Genomic DNA, 22525 nt, shown 5'->3' with positions numbered 1-22525 from the left:
TCTTATCCCTCCACTTCATAGCGAGCAAATTATTATACTTCAAGCAGGCTCTCTCCCCCAGCCTAAGACGGGACTCTACAAGCCGCTGGGGAAAGCCCCGGCGATTAGGTCGCACGGTGCCACATGCTCCAATCTGCTGATCAAACAAGTGACTAAAAAGTGGCACGCTCGTATAATAATTGTCCACGTACAAGTGGTACCCCTTTCCGAATAAGGGTGACACCAAGTCCCACACTATCTTGCCAGCGCTTCCTATGTAGTCGGGGCAGTTTATCGGCTCTACGTGACTATCTTTGCCCTCGTAAACCATAAATCTACATGTATAGCCTGTGGCCCTGTCACAGAGCTTATACATCTTGACCCCGTATCTGGCACGCTTGCTGGGAAGGTACTGTTTGAAGGACAAGCGGCCAGAAAACTTAATCAGGGACTCATCAACGCAGACAACTTGATGGGGGGTAAACAAGTCTGCAAAACGTTGGTTGAAGTGGTTTACAAGGGGCCAAATTTTGTAGAGCCGATCGTATGCAGGGTCTCCACGAGGACGACAGAGTTCATTGTCGTTGAAGTGCATGAACCGCAAAATCTGCTCGTATCGTGCCCTGGCCATTGAAGCAGAGAACACGGGCATATGGTGAATTGGGTCAGTGGACCAATATGACCGCAACTCACTCTTTTTGGTTATGCCCATGTTGAGGGAAAGGCCCAGAAAGATCTTAAATTCGGAGACCGTAATTGGTCTCCAATCTCTGGCAAGGGAGGACTGGGGATTAGCGGCAATGTGTTGACCAGCGTATAAATTGCTTTGGTCCACAATAGATCTATAGAGATCTTCGGTGAAAAACAGTGAATAAAAATCCAGTGGCATAAAGTCAACTGTTTCCACCTGAATTCCGGGTTGGCCAGTGAAAGGGGGAAGTACGGGTGCTGCAGAAGTGGTGGGTACCCAATTCGGATTGGCGAATGCAGCAGGAAGGGCACTATGGGCACGACGGGCCTGTCTTTGTCTTATTGGTGGCAGCGGGACACTAGTTGTGCTTGCCACCTCGCCAGCTTGAACTGCACTTATGGGACTCGCCACGTCACCACGTGATACTGCAGTGCTGGATGTACGACCAGGGTGTACTAGGCCGCTGGTGCTTGCCAGTTCACCAGAAGGAGTAGCGGCACTAGTACCTCTCTGCTCCATACGAGAGCCCTGCGGTTCTTGCACTTCAAGGACAGAAGAAGAAGATCGGGGTCTGGTACGCCTGACCCTAGCAGGGACCACAACTCCGTCGTCAGAGCTATCTGTCATGGAGCCGCTGTCCTCTACAGGTTCGTATTCTGAGCTTGAACTTGACAGATGAGTGACTTCCTCTTCACTATCTGTCATGCTCAGAAACGTGTAGGCCTCTTCACTAGTGTACCTTCGATTTGCCATTTTGGGCTCTAAATTTAGGGGTACACTAGTGAGACTCACAGGCAAAAAAGCTCCTGACTGTCAGCGACTGATTCAAAGCGCTACCAAAAAACTGTTAGCGATCGCAGGGATCAGGCCTGACTCTGCGAACGCTACAGTTATGTGTGCTTAGTGTTTTGTGACAGTTATCGATCGATACTGCACTTGGGTGGGCTGGGCTGGGCTGGGCCGAGGAGCAAAACGCAGGTGCTAGCAGGTATCTGGGCTGATCCCGCTAACACTGCGTTTTTTTGGGGGACCCTAAACTGCTGGGGAGTATAGATCTGATCGGATCAGATATCGATCCGTTCAGATACTATAGCACTAAGGGAGGTGTATGCTGCGTGCGTGGGTGTTAGCGGTACTGGCGCTAACCTGACGCTGCCTGGGGCGACGCAGACCTTATCTGATCCTAAAAACTTAACTTCTATCACCGCCGGGCAATTAGGGGGTTAAACCTTTATAGGGTAATAAACGGCGGGTGCCCTAAAACTGTAATAAACTACAATAAACTACAAAAAACAAACCAACTAACCAGCGTCACCTGTAACAATTATATGGTGATCGCTGGTGAAAGGGTTAACTAGGGGGCAATCAAGGGGTTAAAACCTTTAGTAGGTAGTATATGGGGCTCCCTGTCGCTATAAAACACTAACAGCAAACCTATATACTTACCTCCCTAACTAGCGTCACCTGTGTCACTAATACAGCGATCAGAAAAACGATCGCTTAGTGACACTGGCGATGGGGGGTGATCACGGGGTTAAAACTTTATTAGGGGGGTTAGGGGGGTACCCTGGACCTAAAGGGGGGTACCCTAGACCTAAAGGGGGCTAACCTAACTGCCCTAACACTTGTAACTGTCACAAACTGACACCAATGCAATAAATCAGAAAAAAAAAAAACCTGCTATTGGTGTCAGAGTGACAGGGGGTACCGGGGGGTGACTGGGGGGTGACAGGGGGGTGACAAGTGTGCCTGCGTGTTCTACTGTATGTGTAGTGTTGATGCACTTACTTGGATGTCTTCTCTCCTCGGCGCCGGACGAAAAGACCGGCTCGAGGAGAGATGACATCACTTCCTCCGCTTCTGTTTACATTCACAGAAGCCGAGGAAGCTTGTCATTGGCCAGGAGCGATCGCGAGGGGGGGGCCACGAATGAGTGGCCTCCCCCTCACCTTTGATCGACCCTGACCTCGATCCGACCGCCGCTGGCACCGGGGGGGTCCGATCGGACCCCCCACCCGCGGGCAGGCAAGGACGTACAGGTAAGCCCTTTTGCCTGCCCGTGCCGCTCTGTCGACGTACATCGTCGTGCGGCGGTCAGCAACTGGTTAACTCCCCGCTGAGGGCCCCCCTATGGCAGAACACCAGGGCCTGGCCGCATGTGTGACCTTCGCAACCCTGGTAGTTTGTGTGGTGTGTTGTGTTTTTTTGTTGTGTTTTTTTTGGGGGGGGGGGGGACTTGGTGAAATATCAGGGGTCTAAACAGACCTTTGTTTCACCTTTTTGAGACCGAGGAGATTAGGAAAAAAGCCCTTAATCTTTTTATCTGTACCCTCCGCAGCACAGAATGGACAGGGATAGCGTTTCACAAAGCTTCCTGTTCATTTATAAACGGAAGTATAGTAAACATTGTTCATTGAATAATATTATTAATATCTAATCTTGTATCTCAGAGGCGCTTCCGGATGAATAGCATTGATAGTCAAACTGACTTAAAACAAAGTGTGAGTTTATTGTCACACAATTGGCATCATAAGTACAATGTAAAAAGTATAATAGTTCAGTGTGGATAAAAATATATGAAATAGAATAAAAAGTTATAAAGCTGTAATAAGCTTATGAAAGCATGTGTGCTTCATGGATGCTGTCTGTCTCCATGGTGTCTTGAGTGTCGTCCAAGAAGAAGCAGGAAGTTACGTTCTTAGTCTACTGGCAGAATTGACAGCTATCCCAACTTGTCAAAGTGTCTTGTGAACATGTCAGTGTCATCTATTCTAGTGGCTGTGGCTGTGTGTGTGTGTGTGTCTGTCTTACCTTCAGTATAGAAACGTTGGCTTATATGTTACATGTGAACGTCATAACCTCACACCAACTTAGAACCTTGTATGGCGCACATTCATTTCTGCTAACTTCAGCAATATGCTATAAAAAAGGAGGTTCTAACTCCGAGTCATATATGGCATTCAATTGACAAGCCCACATGTAACACTCCATACTTGAAGTAATGTGCTGATCATGTAATGTCATATAACCAAACATCTACATAATATGAACACGTATTACCAAACTTTACATTATGTAACGATATACTAATACTTATTAATATGACTGGAACTACAAACTAGCTTAACTTAACAGGATATAATCCACAATGTATATTCCTTTAGCTACGTGGACACGTGTCTATTTTTGTCTTCTCATGACATTCTATACCAAGAAATCTTAAATGTCATACTCAAATTGGCTACACCAGAAAAAAACAGCAATGCTCAGCGTTAGATGAAGAATCATGTCAAATCAATTGATCAAGGTCATTCACACATACTCTATTTATTATGATTAATCCTAAAACCAAATATGTTTTGCAAGCTTGCCATGAATATAATATAACACCTAAAGGTGCCGAATTATGAATTTGGAATAACATTCTAACATTCATTCATAACAGACATAGTAAACTACTCGGAGTCTGTGATCAGTACAAGATCACTGAAATTGTTCTTTAAGACAAGGAAGGGGCCATTAATTGACACATTTACTGGCCCCCTTCCCTGCTCTCCATCCTGAAAGATCCCCCACAGCAGCTGGTGGGAGAGGGGAAGCTGGCAGTGTTGAGAGGGGGGGGGGTATATAAGAGGTTGAAAGCTGCACTAGGAAAATGAAAGTTATCAGATGACTTGAGTAGCATTGTACATGTTATGATGATCTCAATGTGGAGTTCTTCTTTAGAGTTGCTCAGTATCCCTGTTTTTTCAGGGATTTGATTTTTACTGAGACACAGGTCCTTGTGCAGCAAGCAGTAAAACAGCGTGTTGTTACCTTTTATTTATTACTGCCAGTTTGTTGTAAAGCCATTTGCTTAATCCTAAGCCATGAGTCACCTCATTCTGGTAGCCAGTCATTGCAAAGAAGGTCCTTTGGGTCAGTTTTTCTTTAGGTATATGGGCAGCAAACTATGGACTCTTGCCATCTAGTCCCCCCCGTATTGGCATGCATAATGCACCACCTAAATTGGGCCTCTGCTGCTCATGCCTTGGCAGGCAAAGCCCCGTGTGAATCATGACAACTCCTAAAAGGTTGTAACGTTCATTAAACATGTGGGCAATACACTGTAAATTAGTTGGTTTGATCTCCCCTTGTGCAAGAGTCATCTATTTTCGCAAGGTCCAGTTTTACTTCCAAAAGCAGTAACTGGTCTCAAGCTTTCTCAGGCCAACCAACCTTCTTCAGACTCTACCAGATGAGGATGACCTTTATCCAGTTTTTGATCCCTCCTTTTGTAAGGCTGGTGAGATGTCTTGAGATAAAAGGAAAGCAGGGGGAAGTATTTCAAGTGCCTCCAAAGACAGCTTTGGAATTTTCCTATGGTCACTGAATTGAGGCTCATTCTGGAAGAATGGAGCAAGAAGCATGTTTTCACAGCAGAAGTTATGCCCTTGTGAAGGGGAAGGTGTCCAGCATTTGGAGTCACCCCTTTTTGGTTGGTGTGTCCTTTATGGGATTGGCCAGATATATTGCTTTACCATTAGAGGATGTGTCCATCAAGGAAGTACTCATTTGCTGCATTTCTCAGAGAAGATGATGCCTAAATTGACAGCAAGGTTCTGTGATTGTGGATTTCAGCCTCAAGATACTGTAAATGACTGTCAGAGGAGACTGCAGTGCAAGAGTCTGTTTCCAAAGGGGGTTAGCCTCTGCAGTCCTGGCTGGGAGTCAAGGAAAATATGGAAAGCCAACACATCATCCAGAAGTCAAAGCGCTCCATGCAAGGATGCTTCCTGGTGTTTTGGGAATTGTATTACCCATACATGTATTAGGGCACTTGGTTGCTCCTCTTTCAAAATGGGTACAGTCTTGGACGCTTGGGCCCTCAGGACTAGCGCTTAAGGCCATGTTTGAAAGGTAATTTATCCTTCTCAGATTGTGCTACAAAAATTCCTTGCTTTGGTGACCGGGGATAATGGCTGTCCCAGCAGATGAGGTCTTGGGACAGGTGTTTGGTTGCCGAATAAAGAACACTGTCAGCTGACCCCTACGTAGTCCTTCTGTAATTTAAAAGCCCAACTAATCCTGGTCCAAACTATGCCTTTCTTTGCTGCTAGAGAATGTACCATGGTAAGGTGCTGAATTGTCCTGGCATTCCTCTCTTCACCTGTCAGCGCCTGACTGCCTGAGGAATGGGACCATGGTCTCTTCTGTCCTTGTGTTGAGTAGCTCAGTGGAAAAGATACCCTTTTCCACAGGGGTTCAATGGTGGATTTGCACCAAACTAGTCATATCTAAGACACCTAGTACCAAATCTCAGTTGTCAGACGGTAACACAAGGTTTATTTCTCCATCCGGCTCTGGAGAAGGCCTGGATTTTGGGAGGTGAAGGTTTGCGGATTTAGGTTACTCTTCAAGAATGGTAGATACCCTCAGAGCACGGAAGAGCAGCATGTTCTCTGTTTTCTTCAATGAGGTCTCGACATGGGCCTGAAGTGCTTACGCTCAGGCCCAAGTACACGTCTCTGCCATCTCAGCCCTTACCGGGACTCGGTGGGCCACCGATTCTTCAATTCTTAAGGCCATAGTAAAGTTGAGGCCTCCCAGAGCCCCCATCTTTCTACATGGAACCTCACAATTGTACTCCACTACCTGTCTGCGCCTGAAATCCATAATGGTGATGTCGCTATAGGAATTACCATTAGACGGCATTCCTGGTAGAAGTAGAAATTGTTGCCTACTTTTTTTTCATCTGGAAGATGGACAAGAAGTTGGTATCAGGAACCATGAATCAGACCGAGACAGAAGTATAGTTAAATCGCACTTGTTTGTTAATAATAATAAGGTCAACAGAGTAAGTGTAGTCAAAACAAGCCAGAGTTCAGTAACCGGATCCGGTAGTCAGCCAAGCAAATGTCAGAGAGTCGGAGATAAACGTAGTAGAACAGCAAGCAGGATCAGGAGCCAGAAGGAACGTCAGCCGAGCAAGTCTTCAACAGGAACGCAGGAGAAAGTCTCTGTGATGACAAAGGCGAAGGCAGAGATCAAGTGAGCTGGATGACTTTAAGTAGGCAGGACTGACGAGCAGAATCAACAACAGCTGGGTAACTGTGGAGAGAGATGGGAGCTGGTAATTAGCCGACAGCTGAGTGGCCAGCTCAGAGGGAAGGGCTGAGCCCAGCCCTGACAGTCCCCGATCCTCCAATGACCCCTCGCCCTCGGAGGACCATCGGGCTTGAGGGGAAAACGTCTATGGAAATCACTGAGGAGGACAAGAGCATTTATGTCCGAGGATGAGACCCAAAAGTGTTCCTCTGGACCGTACCCCTTCCAATGCACCAGGTACTGTATGCACCCATGGAACCTACGGGAGTCAACAATAAATTGTACTTCATACTCCTCATGGTTCTCAACCTGTATAGGGCGAGGACGTGGCACTGAGCTGGTAAAGCGATTGCAGACCAAAGGTTTCAATAAGGAGACATGAAACACATTTGCGATGCGCATACTAGGAGGAAGATCCAAGGCGTAAGCCACTGGGTTAATCCTGCGAAGGATATGGAAAGGCCCAATAAAACGAGGTGCGAACTTCAAAGAAGGAACACTAAGTCGGAGGTTGCGAGACGACAGCCAGATTCTGTCCCCAACCTGGTAGGAAGGTGCAGGCAGGCGTCTGCGGTCAGCATGGAGTCTGTACCTATCGTTCACATGTTGCAAAGCCTCCTGAACTTGTGCTCAAGTGGAACGAAGACCACGGAGATGCTCCTCTAACGCATGAATACTCTGCGGAGCAAACGAGTCAGGCAACATGGAAGGTTGGAAGCCATAAATTCACCATAACGGGGACAATTGGGAAGCAGAATTCAAGGCACTGTTGCAAACCCTGCCCACGGTAATGGGTCTGACCAGTTGTTATGGTCAGAAATATAGCAACGTAAGAATTGCTCCAAGGACTGCTTGGCTTGTTCTGCGGCCCCATTAGACTGCGGGTGATACGCAGAGGAGAAAGCAAGCTGAATTCCCAACTGTGCACAAAAGGCTCGCCAGGACCGGGAGACAAACTGACTACCCCTGTCCAAGACAATCACCTTGGGTAGTCCATGTAAGCGAAAGATCTCCCGAGCAAAAATGGAAGTCAGTTCCTTAGAAGTGGGCAGCTTCTTAAGTGGAATATATGATACATCTTTGAGAACCGATTAACCACCATAAGGATAACCGTGTTGGGAGCTGGGTAACTCCACAATGAAATCCATAGATGGGTGGGTCCAGGGCCTCTCTCCATTGGGTATGGGTTGTAGGAGGCCCACTGGAAGGTGTCGTGGAGTCTTACTTTGAGCACACACGGAACAGGCAGCTATGAAGGCAGTTACATCAGCCCATAGACTAGGCCACCAGAATTGTAGGGAAATGGCCCAAACGAGTTGATTCTTCCCAGGGTGGCCAGCTGCCTTGGGAGAATGGTTAGTCTAGAGCACGGCAGTATGGAGACTCTTTGGGACAAAGCAGCGGTCACAAGGTTTCTCAGGAGGAGCATGGACCTGAGCAGCAAGAATTTTGTCACCCAAAGGAGAAGTATGACTGGTGCGAACCATAGCCAGGATACGATCAGGAGGAATCTCAGGAACCGGAACCAACTCCAACTTGGAAGTGGAGGAAAAGTGTCGTGACCAGGCGTCAGCCCTTACGTTCTTAGTACTGGGTAAGAATAAGACAATGTAATTAAAACTCTACAAGAAAAGAGCCCATTGCACCCTTCTGGGAGAGAGGCGCTTAGCCTCAGACAAGAATGTGAGATTCTTATGATCAGTAAGAATGAGAACCAGCACAGTGGTACCTTCGAGGAGATGTCTCCATTCTTTCAGGGCTAAAATGATCGCCAACAGCTCTCTGTCACCAATCTCGTAATTGCACTCTGCAGGTGACAATTTCTTGGAATAGTAGCCACACGGATGCATAGCGCTCTCAGAGTTAGGACGTTGAGACAGAAGGGTGCTAACTCCAGTCTCAGAAGTATCAACTTCTAGGATAAAAGGCAATGTAGGATCAGGATGTGCCAACACAGGAGCAGAAACAAAGGCAGCCTTGAGACTCTCAAAGGCCTTAATGGACTCCGGAGACCAACTCTGTGGGTTACCGTCCTTTCTGGTCATATCAGTCAGGGGCTTGACCAGAGACGAGAAGTTACGAATAAACTTCTGATAATAGTTGGCAAAGCCCAGGAAACTCTGCAGAGTCGGGGCCACTGTAGGACTGCCGAAAGTTTCTCTGGGTCCATTGAAAAACCAGCAGTGGAAATGACATAGCCCAGGAATTTAACCTGTTCATGATGGAACTCTCACTTCTCCAGTTTACAATAGATCGTTTTCTCTTAGTTTCTGTAGCACACGACTGATATGTGTGGTGGCTCTCCAGGGACTTGGAAAATGAGGATATCATCGAGATAAACCACCACACATAACTGCAACAAATCTCGGAGGACATCGTTAATAAATTCCTGGAAAACTGTTGGGGCGTTACAAAGGCCAAAAGGCATTACGAGGTACTCATAATGGCCTGTTCTGGTATTAAACACAGCTTTCTACTCGTCGCCCTCCTTAATCCGCACAAGATTGTATGCCCTTCTCAAATCAAGCTTTGTTGCTCCCTTGAGGTGGTCAAATAACTGTAATCAAGGGAATTAGGTAGGCATTCTTAATCGTGAAACGATTGAGACCCCTATAAACAATACAAGGTCTCAGTTCCCCGCTCTTCTTCACAAAGAAGAAACCAGCACCAGCAGGAGGTGAGGATTTGCGGATGAAACCTCGAGAGTGCGTCCGCTACATACTCTTCCATGGCCTTATCCTCCAAGACCAACAAAGGGTAAACCCGACCATGAGGGGGTATGGCATCAGGTTGAAGGTCAATTGCACAATCATAAGGCCGGCGTGGAGGCAAACTACTGGCTTGACCTTTGTCAAAGACATCACTAAAATCGTGGTACTCCTCCGGCAAGGAGGAGAGTGAAGAGGTGCACAGGACCTTGGCTACCTTCTGGAAGAACGTCTCGCTGCATTGTGATGACCAGGAGAGAACCTCAGCACGGAGCCAATCAAGAGGGGTTTTGCCTCTGTAACCAAGGATAACCAATAACCAGCGGAAACCTAGGTGAGGAAATAACTTGGAATTGGATTATCTCATGGTGACAAGCCCCTACGGCCATGACTTGGAATTGGATTATCTCATGGTGACAAGCCCCTATGGCCATGGACAACGGAACAGTCTCTTGAGTCACATGGGCAGGCGGTAGAGGTCTCCCATCAGGAGCCTCAATGGCAAGTGGAGTGTCACGCAGTTGCAGCGGAATCGAGTGCTGCGATACAAAGGCAGCATCAATGAACAGGCCTGCAGCCCCAGAGTTGATTAGAGCCTGTATCACGATGGACGATTCAGCCCAAGAAAGGATGACCGAAACCAGGGGCTTATTCTTCTGGATAACTGGGGACAAAACAGCGCCACCTAAGGTCTGTCCATGACAGGACCTCAAGGTTCGGGCGTTCCCTGGACGGGTAGGACAAGACTTCAAAAAGTGACCTGCATGACCACAGTAAAGGCACAATCTCTCCCTCCTCCTAAAGGCTCTCTCATCCGCAGAGAGACGCGTGAAGCCCAAGTGCATGGGTTCATCTTCACTGACAGACTCGGTACCAGGAGGCATGGGAGGTGGGGGAGGCAAGGGTGGGACTACAAAGCTCGGAGGCAAACATACAGGAGGCTTCCGCAAGCGCCCCTTAAAAGAGTCTTTCTCTGAGTCGAGTCAATGAGGATGGCAAACGTGATCAACCTCTCCAGCTCATTGGGTATATCTCGGGCTGCTATCTCATCCTTGATGGAATCCGAGAGACCATGAGAAAAAGCAGCCACGAGGGCCTCATTGTTCCAAGCAACATCTGCTGCCAGAGTACGGAATTCAATGGCGTAGTCGGCAACAGTTCTCTTACTCAGTTTTAATAGACATGAGGCAATTGGCAGCAGAAGCTGAGCATGCAGGAACATCAAATACCCTTTTAAAGGCGGCCACAAAGTCAGGGTAACTCAAGACAACAGGTTTTTGCGTCTCCCATAGAGGGTTTGCCCAGGCCAAGGCTCTCTCCGAAAGCAAAGATATCACAAAACCTACTTTGCTTCTGTCCGTGGGAAATGCCTGGGGCAGCATCTCAAAGTAAATCTCAACCTAGTTGAGAAACCCTCTGGATTGAACTGGATCGCCCCCAAATCACTGGGGAAGCGGAGCGGAACCAGACATACCTCCTTATAGAGGTAATACTCTAGGCGGGTGCCTGCACAGAGACTGGCGCAGCAGCAGGGACAGCCTGCAACTCAGGTTGTACCAGAGCAGCCACAGTGTGAGTTTCCAGGAGCGTTTGTAACGCTATGGCAAACTGATCCATGTGGTGATCTTGCTCATCCAATCTGGAAAAAATATTACCAACAAGTGGATTGACTATATCTTCTGAATTCATGGCCTTTGCCTACGATCAGGAACCATGAAACAGACCGAGACAGAAGTATAGTTAAATCACACTTGTTGATGAATAATAATAATAAGGTAAACAGAGTAAGCGTAGTCAAAACAAGCCAGATTTCAGTAACCGGATCAGGTAGTCAGTCAAGCAAATGTCAGAGCCAGAGATAAACGTAGTAGTACAGCAAGCAGGATCAGGAGCCAGAAGGAACGTCAGCCAAACAAGTCTTCAACAGGAACGCAGGAGAAAGTCTCTGATGTTGACAAAGGCGAAGGCAGAGATCAAGTGAGCTGGACGAGCTGACAGTTGGTCCCTTGGATGCTGGGGAGACTCGTCTATAAATGCTACCCCTACTTTCAGGTCTTCAGATTGCCTGTTTGTGATTCCTAGAGGGGGCAATGGGCAGAGCTTCGAGCAGAGTGATTGATTGCTTCTTGAATTTGTGAAATCTCCCTCTCATACAAGGATATCTTTTCTCTACAGGAAACATCACAGCCTTCCTTCTCAATGGAGTCAAGATGCAAGACGGCAACATGGTCATCCATACACCTTTTATTTCTCATTATTGCATAGATGTGTCATTGTCAAACAGAATATTGGCGTGCATTAAAAAGGGATTAACTCCAGGGATGAAGCGATTAACTCTGCCACTCTACAAGGCTTTGGTCTGGCCGCACCTAGAGTGTGCTGTCCAGTTCTGGGCACCAGTCCTCAGGAAGGATGTACTGGAGTGAGTACAAAGAAGGGCAACAAAGCTAATAACGTTTCTGGAGGATTTTAGTTATGAAGAAAGGTTGCGAGCACTGAACTTTATTCTCTGGAGAAGAGACGCTTGATATTATTTCAATTTACAAATACCGTACTGTTGACCCCACAATAGAGTTAAAACTTTTTCACGGAAGGGAGTAAACAAGACACGTGGCCACTCATTAAAAGTAGAAGAAAAGAGGTTTAACCATAAACTACGTAGAGGGTTCTTTACTGTAAGAATATATATAAAGGAAATTGTTGGATCAGTTCTAGGGACAAACTGTCATATCCACATCCCTGAGAAATTAGTTGAAAACAAAATTGAAGAGAGCACCACTCCCACATGAGGTGATGGGACTTTCCCGGATATGTCGCTGTTGGGACATATATTGGGACACCAGTAGCTACACGTGGTCAATCGGTGAAGGGCACAACCCCGATGTCAATTTTTTGGGGGATGAGAATGTTAACCCAAATACATATAAAGAACAAGGAGCAACCCCAAAAGCCAACCAAATACCAACTCGGGTACAGTCCCTTGAGGCCCAGCTCACACAAATGGGGAAAATAGACCCATTCGTAGTCAGATACAAATTCAACGGGATTAGATTTAGTTAACCTATCCTCCTACTCTTTGCCCATAATTGAAACTGAGGTACTAAAGTTGGGCCTCAGTTTTTGTTCCCTTCAAAAGATTAACAAGTTTGAATTGGTAAAAGATCTGCACCTATTTGCAAGAAATCTAACTTAGAAATATATTTTTGACAAAGACAGGGCAAACAGGAACACGGAAGGAGGATATGTATAAAGGCTTCAAGGCGCAGGATTTCCGCACTTTAAAAACTCTGATACAGCTACTGGATGAAAATGAAAGCGCTGATGGAGCTGAGCAAATGGCCCTCTCCTCTTCGGATGAAGAGGATATAGCGGTGGAACCGGAACCAGTGAAATTTAAAGCCAAGTCTAAAAAATTCCCTCATCTTCAAACATGCCCAGCGATTTGGGCTTTTCTTAAACAAACCATGAAGGAAATTGATAGTTTTTCCCTTACACAGGTGCAACAACAGGTCCTAACAAGCCTTATCCAGAATGAACAGATTATTCTTAAACCAGCCGATAAGGGCGGTAATGTGGTTGTGATCGATAGGAATCGGTATATACAGATGTGACACGATTCTGAGCAATACAGAATGGTATCAACAAGTCTCAGAGGATCTGTTTGATACCAACTGTTTTCAGGTCTTAGTACAAAGCCATTATAGTTCAGGCATATCAGAAATGCCTCATTGATAAGGATCTTCTAGAGTATTTAAAAGTCCAATGGCCCATCGCATCCACCTTTTAATGCCCTCCCGAAGATCCACAAAAATCTTAACCCCCCCTGGACGCCTCATAGTCTCGGGAATTGGATGTCATATGGAAACAGCAAGTAAATATGTAGACAGTCAACTAAGACCCCATGTCATGAGGTTACCATCATATTTGAAAGACACTCTGGAGTTGTTAAAAGTAATTGAAGGCCTTACTGTTCTAGCTGGAGAAATTTTAGTGGCTATCGAGGCCCTATACTCCAGCATCCCCCATGGCAAGGGGATTGAGGTAGTCTCACTTTTGAGGGAACAGGATAGAAACAATTGGCAATTATGTAACTTTGTTACAATATTGTTGGAACATATTTTGACATCCAATATCTTCCTGTTCAATGGGTCCACTTACCTTCAAGTTCAGGGGGTTGCGATGGGGACTTTATGACAAACTGTACCGGGGGGGTGGGAGAGATCCCTGTTTTCGGATGACGGTGCCACATTTTACTGTGGTGGAGGTACATCAACGATGTGCTGGTCATCTGGACAGGCACATTGAACTGTGACATTTTTCTCAGTCAATCAATTTAACTTGAAATTTACCATGCAGTCGGATGAACATAACATCCCTTTTTTGTCAGTAATACCATTCTACATTATTCTAGTGCCCATCCTCATTCTCTGATACCTAGTATAACATTCATTTAGTACCTCAGGCTGCGTTGAAATTGCGCCAAAGAGGAGGATTCTGAAATTGAAGCCAAAGCTCTCTTTGGGCGCTTATTAACTAGGGGCTACAGCAAAAAAGTCCTGAAAAAGGCATATCAGAGAGCAAGGATTAATCAACGAGAACAACTTATCTTCAAACCCAGGGCCAAGAACAATAACTCTACCACCAAGTTAATTACCAATTTTAGTGCCCACCAGGACCTGCTCCGTGCATTACTAGCCCATAATTGGCACTTCCACGCAGAGGACCCCGTACTTTCTAAATGCATATCAGATCATCGAGGTGCATCAATAGTTTCAAAAAACTATTAGATAAGCACCTGAATGACCAAAACATACAGGGATATACAATGTATTACTGACTTATAATCACACACATTAGGATAGACTTGACTCTTTTCAACCTCGCCTACTATGTAACTATGACAACTGTTAATTTTGGCAAAATGGTCATCTCTTCAGCCAGGGGTCATAAATAGCCTTATTTTTGTTTCTGTATTATCCCACCCTGATTAGCTAGTTAATTCCCAGTGGTAAGCTGACGTGAAGCTGTCAGGAAAATGGAATATTAAATACTTATCGCAGTTTTCCTTTCCCAACGAGTTCCATGTCAGCAGGTGCGGAAATCTAGTTCTAAAACACTAACCAGAGTGAGGGAGTCAAGTTTTATGAGTTGGGTCCTGCAGGTGGGGGTATGGATGGGCATACCCAATGGTAGGCTGACATGGAGATCTTCAGGAAACAATTTTTTTTTTATATTTTAGTTTAGTATCGGTGTTGTGTTTTTGGGTAGGATAAAAAAGCAAAATGTGCACTATTGTTTCAGAGCCCTATGTGCACATAACATACACATATGTGATATCGCTGTGGTCGTCAGGAGTAGGACAATTTGTTTTGGATTTAGTAATATGTCATGGTAATGGCAAGAAATGTCCTGTTAGATCAAAGAAATAAAAGGGGAAAAGAAAAATTTAAAAATCGGCGATTATACCAATAACTGAAGGCCCAATTCTTTGTGAAAAAAAACCCCTAGTGGGGTCCCCCAGGGTTCTGTGCTGGGACCAGTCCTATTTAATTTGTTCATAAACGACCTGGAGGGTGGGGTAAACAGTTCAATCTCTGTATTTGCGGACGATACTAAGCTAAGCAGAGCAATAACTTCTCCACAGGATGTGGAAACCTTGCAAAAAAATCTGAACAAATTAATGGGGTGGGCAACTACATGGAAAATGAGGTTCAATGTAGAAAAATGTAAAATAATGCATTTGGGTGTCAAAAATATGAATGCAATCGACACACTCGGAAAAGGACCTGGGGGTCCTAGTAGATGATGGGCTCAGCAATGGCATGCAATGCCAAGCTGCTGCTAACAAAGCAAAAGGAATATTGGCATGCATTAAAAAGGGATCAACTCCAGAGATAAAACGATAATTCTCCCACTCTACAAGACTCTGGTCCGGCCGCACCTAGAGTATGCTGTCCAGTTCTGGGCACCAGTCCTCAGGAAGGATGTACTGGAAATGGAGCGAGTACAAAGAAGGGCAACAAAGCTAATAAAGGTTCTGGATTATATTGGTTATGAGGAAAGGCTGCGAGCACTGAACTTATTCTCTCTGGAGAAGAGATGCTTGAGAGGGGAAATTATTTCAATATACAAATACCATACTGGTGACCCCATAATAGGGATAAAACTTTTTTGCAGAAGGGAGTTTAACCAGTTCAGATCCGCGCTATTGCCGAATGACGGCAACAGTGCGAACCTGCTTTGCCGGTACTACGTCTATTGACGTCGTCCCGTGCATGAGCAGCCTGCGCGGCGCACTCGGTGATCAGCGAGTCTGAGACTCTCCTGATCACAGATCGGAGTAAGGGGTTGGTCTCGACCCCTTGCCACGTGATCAGCTGTCAGCCAATGACTGCTGATCATGTGATGTAAACAGAGCCGGTAATCAGCTATTTTTTCTCCTCGCGCTGACAGCGTGAGGAGGGAAAAAAAAGCCAATCACCGGCGGCCGTGAGAGGGACATCAGTCCCGCTCACGGCGATCATCTGTGCCCCATGCCAGTGACACCTAGCAATAGGCAGCAGTGCCGCCTACCAGTGCCCACCAGCGTCACCCATCAGCGCCCATCAGTGCCCCCCATCAATAGTACCTATCAGTGCCCATCCGTGCCACCCATCAGTGCCGCCTTATCTGTGCCTATCGGTGCCGCCTTAACTGTGCCTATCAGTGCTGCCTTAACTGTGCCTATCCCTGCCTACCAGTGCCGCCTCATCAGCGCATATTAATGAAGGAGAAAAATTACCTGTTTGTAAAATTTTATAACAAACTTTTTTTTTCAAAAATTTTCCTTCTTTTTTTGTTTAGCAAAAAATAAAAATCCCAGCTGTGACTAAATACCACCAAAAGAAAGCTCTATTTGTAGAAAAAAAATGATGAAAATTTCATTTGGGTACAGTGTTACATGACCGCGCAATTGTCATTCAAAGTGCGAGAGTGCTGAAAGCTGAAAATTAGTCTGGGCAGGAGGGGGGTTTAAGTGCCCAGTAAGCAAGTGGTCAACAAGACTCGTGGCCACTCATTAAAATTAGAAGAAAAGAGGTTTAACCTTAAACTACATAGAGGGTTCTTTACTGTAAGAGTGGCAAGGATGTGGAATTCCCTTCCACAGGCGGTGGTCTCAGCGGGGAGAATCGATAGTTTCAAGACACTATTAGGTAAGCACCTGAACGACCGCAACATACAAGGATATACAATGTAATACTGACATATAATCACACACATTGGTTGGACTTGATGGACGTGTGTCTTTTTTCAACCTCACCTACTATGTATCTACGTAACAAAGGATAATTCACCTGAATACACAAATTAGTTGCAATGATGCATATAGTTTTACAAACACATACTAAGGCTGCAAAACTGGGTTCAAGCTTTAAATTTGTTTTACATTTTCTCATGAAAGGATGAAAAGGGGAAAATGGAAAGGTAATTTTTTTTAATTTTTTTTAAGTGGAAGTTTAAACAAAACCTAACTCTAAACCTACTCTCTGCCACATTCAAAGCCTAATCTATCTAGCCCTGTAAATAAAAAAAATGCTATACTTGCCTGTTCTGCAGCCACTCTAGTCCCGGTCTGGTCCCAGGCTGAGCTGTCAGTGGTGGCTTCAGTTTGTAGGCGTGTGCAGGAGAGGCAGCTGATAACGCAAGCCCCATAGTATGTCTATGGGTGAGATCACTTCCCAGGCATTTCACAGCCGTTGTCTGTTCTCTCCTGCACATAGCAGCATCCACTGCAGACCAAAGCAGCTGCGGAACAGGTGAGGTATAGTGTGTTTTTTGTTTTTTTTCTTTTTTTTTTTTTTTTTTTTCTTTTTTTCTTTACAAGACTAGATAGGTTTGACATAGAATGTGGCAGAGATTATTATTATTATTATTATTATTATTATTATTCAGGATTAGGAGTAGGATTAGCATTCAATTTTGACTTTACTTCTATTGTTTTTTAATCTAAAGTAAAACTAGAACAATTGTAGTTTTCTTGTAGTAAAGTTTGGTAGGTGTCTTGCAGCTTTTGCTATTACAGGATACTGTCTGTGAATAAGAAGGGGGGGGGGGGAGGAGACCCCCAAAAGCTTGTCCTGAAAGTTAAATCGTTAATGCAGATAAAGTATCATGGCAAGTGTACGAATACAGCTACAATCGCCTTGTAAAACTTTTGGGTTCTTCCTTTTTGTTTTTTTGCATTACATTATTATCATAGAAGAAAAATCAATCTTGTAAATATCCTGAGTTCTTCATAGCCTTACATATTAGTTTTAGTACTGCAGCTGTATGGCCCACAAACGAGTCTGTTTTTTCATTTATAGTCTGGAACTGTAATATTCCTAGTAGCTTCAGACTGCATAGATTTTTAATTTTTTTTGTCTGTTATGCTGATTTATTTTGAATTTTTTTTTTTTTTTTTTTTTTTTTTTAAACTCTACCACATGAACCAGTTTTGTAACAGACTAGTGCACACAGATGAACACATGTAATGCCCTGGGCAGAGCAAATATGTTGGTGTAAAAATTCTGCTTATAGAGACACAATGTGCTGGTGGGCTTCCTGAAAACGAATCATTGAGATGGAGGCAGAAGCTTATTGCCAGCTTTGAAGGTTTATTTCCATCATAAATTGGGGATGGATTAAAAAAAAAAAAATCTTGCATAACTAAGTAACTTTTATCACTTGTGTTGGTGAATGAGAATTTTTCAGTTCTTGATTTTGTTAATTATTTGTCTTGCAGATAATGTTGTGTTGTTCCACCAATGGTCACTATGACTCAGTGTTTACAAAAAATTTTCAAACAACTGCTGCAGTTTGCCAAGGTATGCATGTTTATGCACCATGGGTACGATTCCATTTTACTACTTGAATGCCAGCATTTAAGAAATAGTGAGAGAATTGGGAAAGATATTAAAGGCTCTACCATGGACTCAAATTCCATGTGTGTGTGTGTGTGTAAAAAAAAAAAAAAAAAAAATATATATATATATATAGGGTTTTATGTATCAATCCTCTAAATATGGGATTCCCTATTATCATTCCATTAGACTAAATTCTAAAATGCAGATCTAATAGTTTCAGGATTTCAGGAAACACATTCAACTAAAGCATGATTAATGCATTTACAGAATTGAGGTCTGTCTTTAACTTCTCTTTATTTCATAGCTGTTCTCTATGAGTGCCTATACAGAGATGTTTTTGGGGTAGACGAGCGAGAGCTGATCGCAGCTGTTGAGCTTTTTCGAAGTGGCACAAAAAAGAATCGTAACAGTGCATCTACCGGCAGTGAAGATGCCAATTTTGATTGTATATCTGAACATAACAAAGCGTTGACTGACATCAGGTATCTTTTCCCTTACTGCTGAGGACTTAAAGGACTTAAAACAGCATGTATATGTGTGTATATATGTGTGTGTGTGTGTATATATGTGTATATATATATATATATTTATTTTGAATTTCTCTTTCGTTAATTGACGGACACAGCACTCTTAATCTTCACCTTAGGGTTATATCGCCACCTTCAGGAGTAGGACTAGGCAGAACATAAAAAAATAAGCACAGCACCGCCTAGGTGCGGTCCTTACTGGCAGTAACCCCCCCCCCCCCCCCCACTCTGCTCCCGGCAGCTCATTTTTTTTCTGCCTAGTCTAGAAGGACCTGGGACCTGTGGTTCTTTGGATTTTGTTTATTTTCTCTTTTTTTCCTGTGATCTGCAATCAACAGCCAGGCTGGGTGACAGGCTGGATAATATAGATTCTGGTAGTCTCCCCAGCCTGGTCATCGGGCGAGTGCAGACCTTAGCTCCGTGCTGGGTCGGCCGCGACAGGCCCCATTCTAGACCGGTGTGGCCGGCGAGGTTGGTCTCGCAGGGACACATATGACTGGGCTACTGCTGTCTGGATCAGTGTCGCCCTGGCCGACAGCCACTCTGTCTAGGCGGGAGATGGATCTGTCTGTGGAGTGCGTTCAGCAGTCCCTGCAGGAGGGGTAAGTATGGGCACCACTGGTCCAGGCACGGTGGAGCAGCTGGGCACTCCCTGGGGGGGGTCAGTTTGGGGAACCATGCTCTCCCTCTCTCCCCCCCTTATTATTCCCTCTCCTCCTTCCCGGGTGCTGCAGTTTGCTGACACGTACCTAGCCTAAGTGGGGTCTCCTCCTGGTGGGCTCTGGGCGTCCTGGTACAGGGGGGGTAGCTGGCGTTCTGTTCGTGTGCAGTGCTGCCATTGACGTGGGAATGGTCGCTGCAGGAACCACGGCCATTTTTCCTTGAGCCGCGGCCATTTTTCCTTGAGCCGCGGCCATTTTTCCTTGAGCCGCGGCCATATTCTTTGAGCGTGGTGGCCATTTCCCTGATGGTTCCAGGCACTTGTGTCTGAGGCGGCTGGCGGCCATTTTCCTGTAGCCGAGTGGGAGGTATTCTGTTGGGCCTCTAGCGCTGGATTCGGCAATTGAAACCTGGAAGAACGCGAGAGACACATGGATCGCCTCATGGCTTGGCGCTTCTGCAGCAGGACGGACGGCACAGCACGGCCTTGGTCAGGGTGGTGAGTCCTTCGGGGGGCCCCTCAGTCTGTGGCAGGAGGGTGGTCTTTTGTCTTCTCCAGCCTTGAGGTCCCGGGTAGTGATGGCAAGCGTGGGGCAGGCATGGCGTCTGAAGCTGGTGGCTCTCCCCCAGACACCCCTGTGATGGCAGCTGGCTCCTCTGGGTCTGCGGTGCCCCTGGGCGCTCTGTCGGCGGTCCTGGAATCATTCATTTCCAGGGTGGAAGTGGCGTGCGGGCGTAAGGTGGGTAAACACCCCCCACTCAGGCCCCGCTGTAGCGTGCGCCCCCTGTTTGGATGGTTCAGATGATGTGAGCCCTGAACTTTCGGACAATGAGGAGGAATCTTCTGCGTCCGTTACGGTGCAGGAGAAGGCGCTAGTGGGTGTGGGATACTTTAAAAATGGAGGATACGGCTGGGGCATCGGCGGAGGTGTTGGTCCCTTTTGGGTCTCACAAGCCGGTCCGCACTGCTAAGGTGTTCCCTTACCTGACTTATTTTGATAAGTTTATTTACAAGGATTGGGAATGCCCTCAACGTTCCTTTTCAGTTCCGAGGCGGTTTGCCGTGCGTTGACCCTTTGAGGATAGTTTCTTGAAGAAATGGGCAACACCTCTGGTCGTTGACCCTCCGGTGTCCAGATTAAATAAGACGACCATGATTCCAGTGAAGGGGTCCCCACTTTCAAGGATCCTGATGACAGAAGAGCCGAGGCGGTTGCTCGGTCAGTGTTTACAGTGGTGGGGTTGGCGCTTCGTCCGGTGTTAGCCACGGCTCTGGTGTCACAAACACTTACTGAATGGGCTAAGTTGTTACACCTTGAGTTGGGTAATGAGCAAGTTTCCCCAGCATGTGTGGAACTGGCAGACCAGTTGGTGCAAGGGCTTAAGTATGTCTGTGATGCGGCCCTAGATACGGCCCTGTTGCTTTCAAAGGGTCTCGGCGTCGGCCGTAGTTCTGCGCCGGCTGACTTGGCTCAAGTGTTGGTTGATGGACCAGACATCTAAGAAAGCCTTGGCGGAGTAGCCTTTCCAGAGTGGGAGGCTATTTGGCGCCTCTCTGGATGACCTTATTAAGGACGTCACTGGGGGGAAGCGTTCTTCTCTCCCACAGTCCAGGAAAATTAAGGAGCCCCGTCGTAAGCAGGGCCCCTCTTTTTTTTCCGCTCAAGCGGCTTTTTCGTCCGCCCAGTTCGTCGGGTAAGCGTTCTCAGTCTAGCAAGGTTCCCGCAGATGGACAAAGACGTCCTTGGCATCGCAAGCCAAACAAGCCTGCGGACAAGTCCGCTGCCGCATGAAGGTTCACCCCCGTCCCATTTATGGGTAGGGGCGGTCGCCTTTTGAGAGTTTGCAGATCGGTGGACTTCGCTTCTTTCCGACCAGTGGGTCTGCGAACTGGTTTTGTCAGGATACAAGATAGTTTCTTTCTTGTCCGCCGGACAGATTTTTTTTTCCCTCCAGTCTCCTTCTCCCGTCTCGTCAGGAGGCCTTGTTTGGAGCGGTACAGGACTTGCTGCTGCAGGGAGTGACGCTTCCTGTACCAGCTTCGAAACGGTTTTGGGGATTCTACTCCAATCTGTTCATGGTTCCGAAGAAAGAAGTTGTACATCCGATCCTGGATCTCAAGGCCCTCAATTGTTTTGTGAGGGTACGGAGGTTCAGGATGGAATCTGTTCGTTCCGTGGTGGCTGCGCTTCATCAGGGGAATTTTCTGGCCTCCTTGGATATCAAGGACGCATACTTGCATGTCCCCATATGCGTCAGCACCAGAGGTTCCTGGCACTTCCCTTTTTGGCCAAGGGTCTTCACCAAGGTGCTGGCTCCTGTTCTGGCGTTGCTGAGACAGCGAGGGATCGTGATTGTGGGTTACCTGGACAATCTCCTCCTGAGAGCAGCTTCAGCCTCGGAACTGAGCGAGGATGTGGCGATCACCATGCAGACCTTACAAGAGTTTGGCTGGGTGTTGAATCTCCAGAAGTCGGTGTTGCTTCCGACCCAACGGCTGGAGTACTTGGGGTTGATTTTGGACTCTTCAAAGGCGAGGGTCTTTCTTCCGTCGAGCAAGCTGCAGACTCTTCACGCCACGGTGCGGTTACTGATGTCCCGCAAGTGGTTGTTGCTGCGGTTCTGCATGCGAGTTCTGGGCCTCATGGTAGCCATTTTCGAGGCGGTTCTGTATGCTCAATTTCACACTCGGGTCTTGCAGAAGGAGATCTTGTCCAAATGGGACAAATCGCCGACATCCCTGGATTGTTGGATCCGGGTGAGCCATCCAGCCAGGGCTTCGCTTCTTTAGTGGCTAAGGTCCCCAGCCCTTTGGTGCAGGAAGTCTTTTCTCCCTCTCCATTGGACAGTGATCATGACAGATGCCAGCCTGACTGGCTGGGGAGGAATTTTGGGCCTCCTTTCGGCTCGGGGCCGCTGGACGCCTAAAGAATCCTGCCTGTTGATCAACGCTCTGGAGCTGCGGGCGATCAGGCTGTGCCTCTCCAC

General features: G+C 46.4%; 1 protein-coding gene across 1 annotated transcript in view; it reads left to right on the top strand.

Moving 5' to 3' along the window:
* Window positions 1–22525, top strand: part of LOC141108105 (UDP-N-acetylglucosamine transferase subunit ALG13-like) — a 443195-nt gene that overhangs the window by 118073 nt on the left and 302597 nt on the right. Inside the window, exons 6-7 of the mRNA XM_073599348.1 lie at window positions 18230–18311; window positions 18655–18832. Of these exons, the coding sequence (XP_073455449.1) occupies window positions 18230–18311; window positions 18655–18832 (260 nt within the window). The remainder of the gene's footprint in view (window positions 1–18229; window positions 18312–18654; window positions 18833–22525) is intronic.

The sequence above is a fragment of the Aquarana catesbeiana genome, linkage group LG09 (assembly GCF_042186555.1).
Source record: "Aquarana catesbeiana isolate 2022-GZ linkage group LG09, ASM4218655v1, whole genome shotgun sequence".
Classification (NCBI taxonomy): Eukaryota; Metazoa; Chordata; class Amphibia; order Anura; family Ranidae; genus Aquarana; species Aquarana catesbeiana.
The sequence above is the reverse complement of the archived record's forward strand: the minus strand, read 5'-3'. Positions and strand labels throughout refer to the sequence as shown.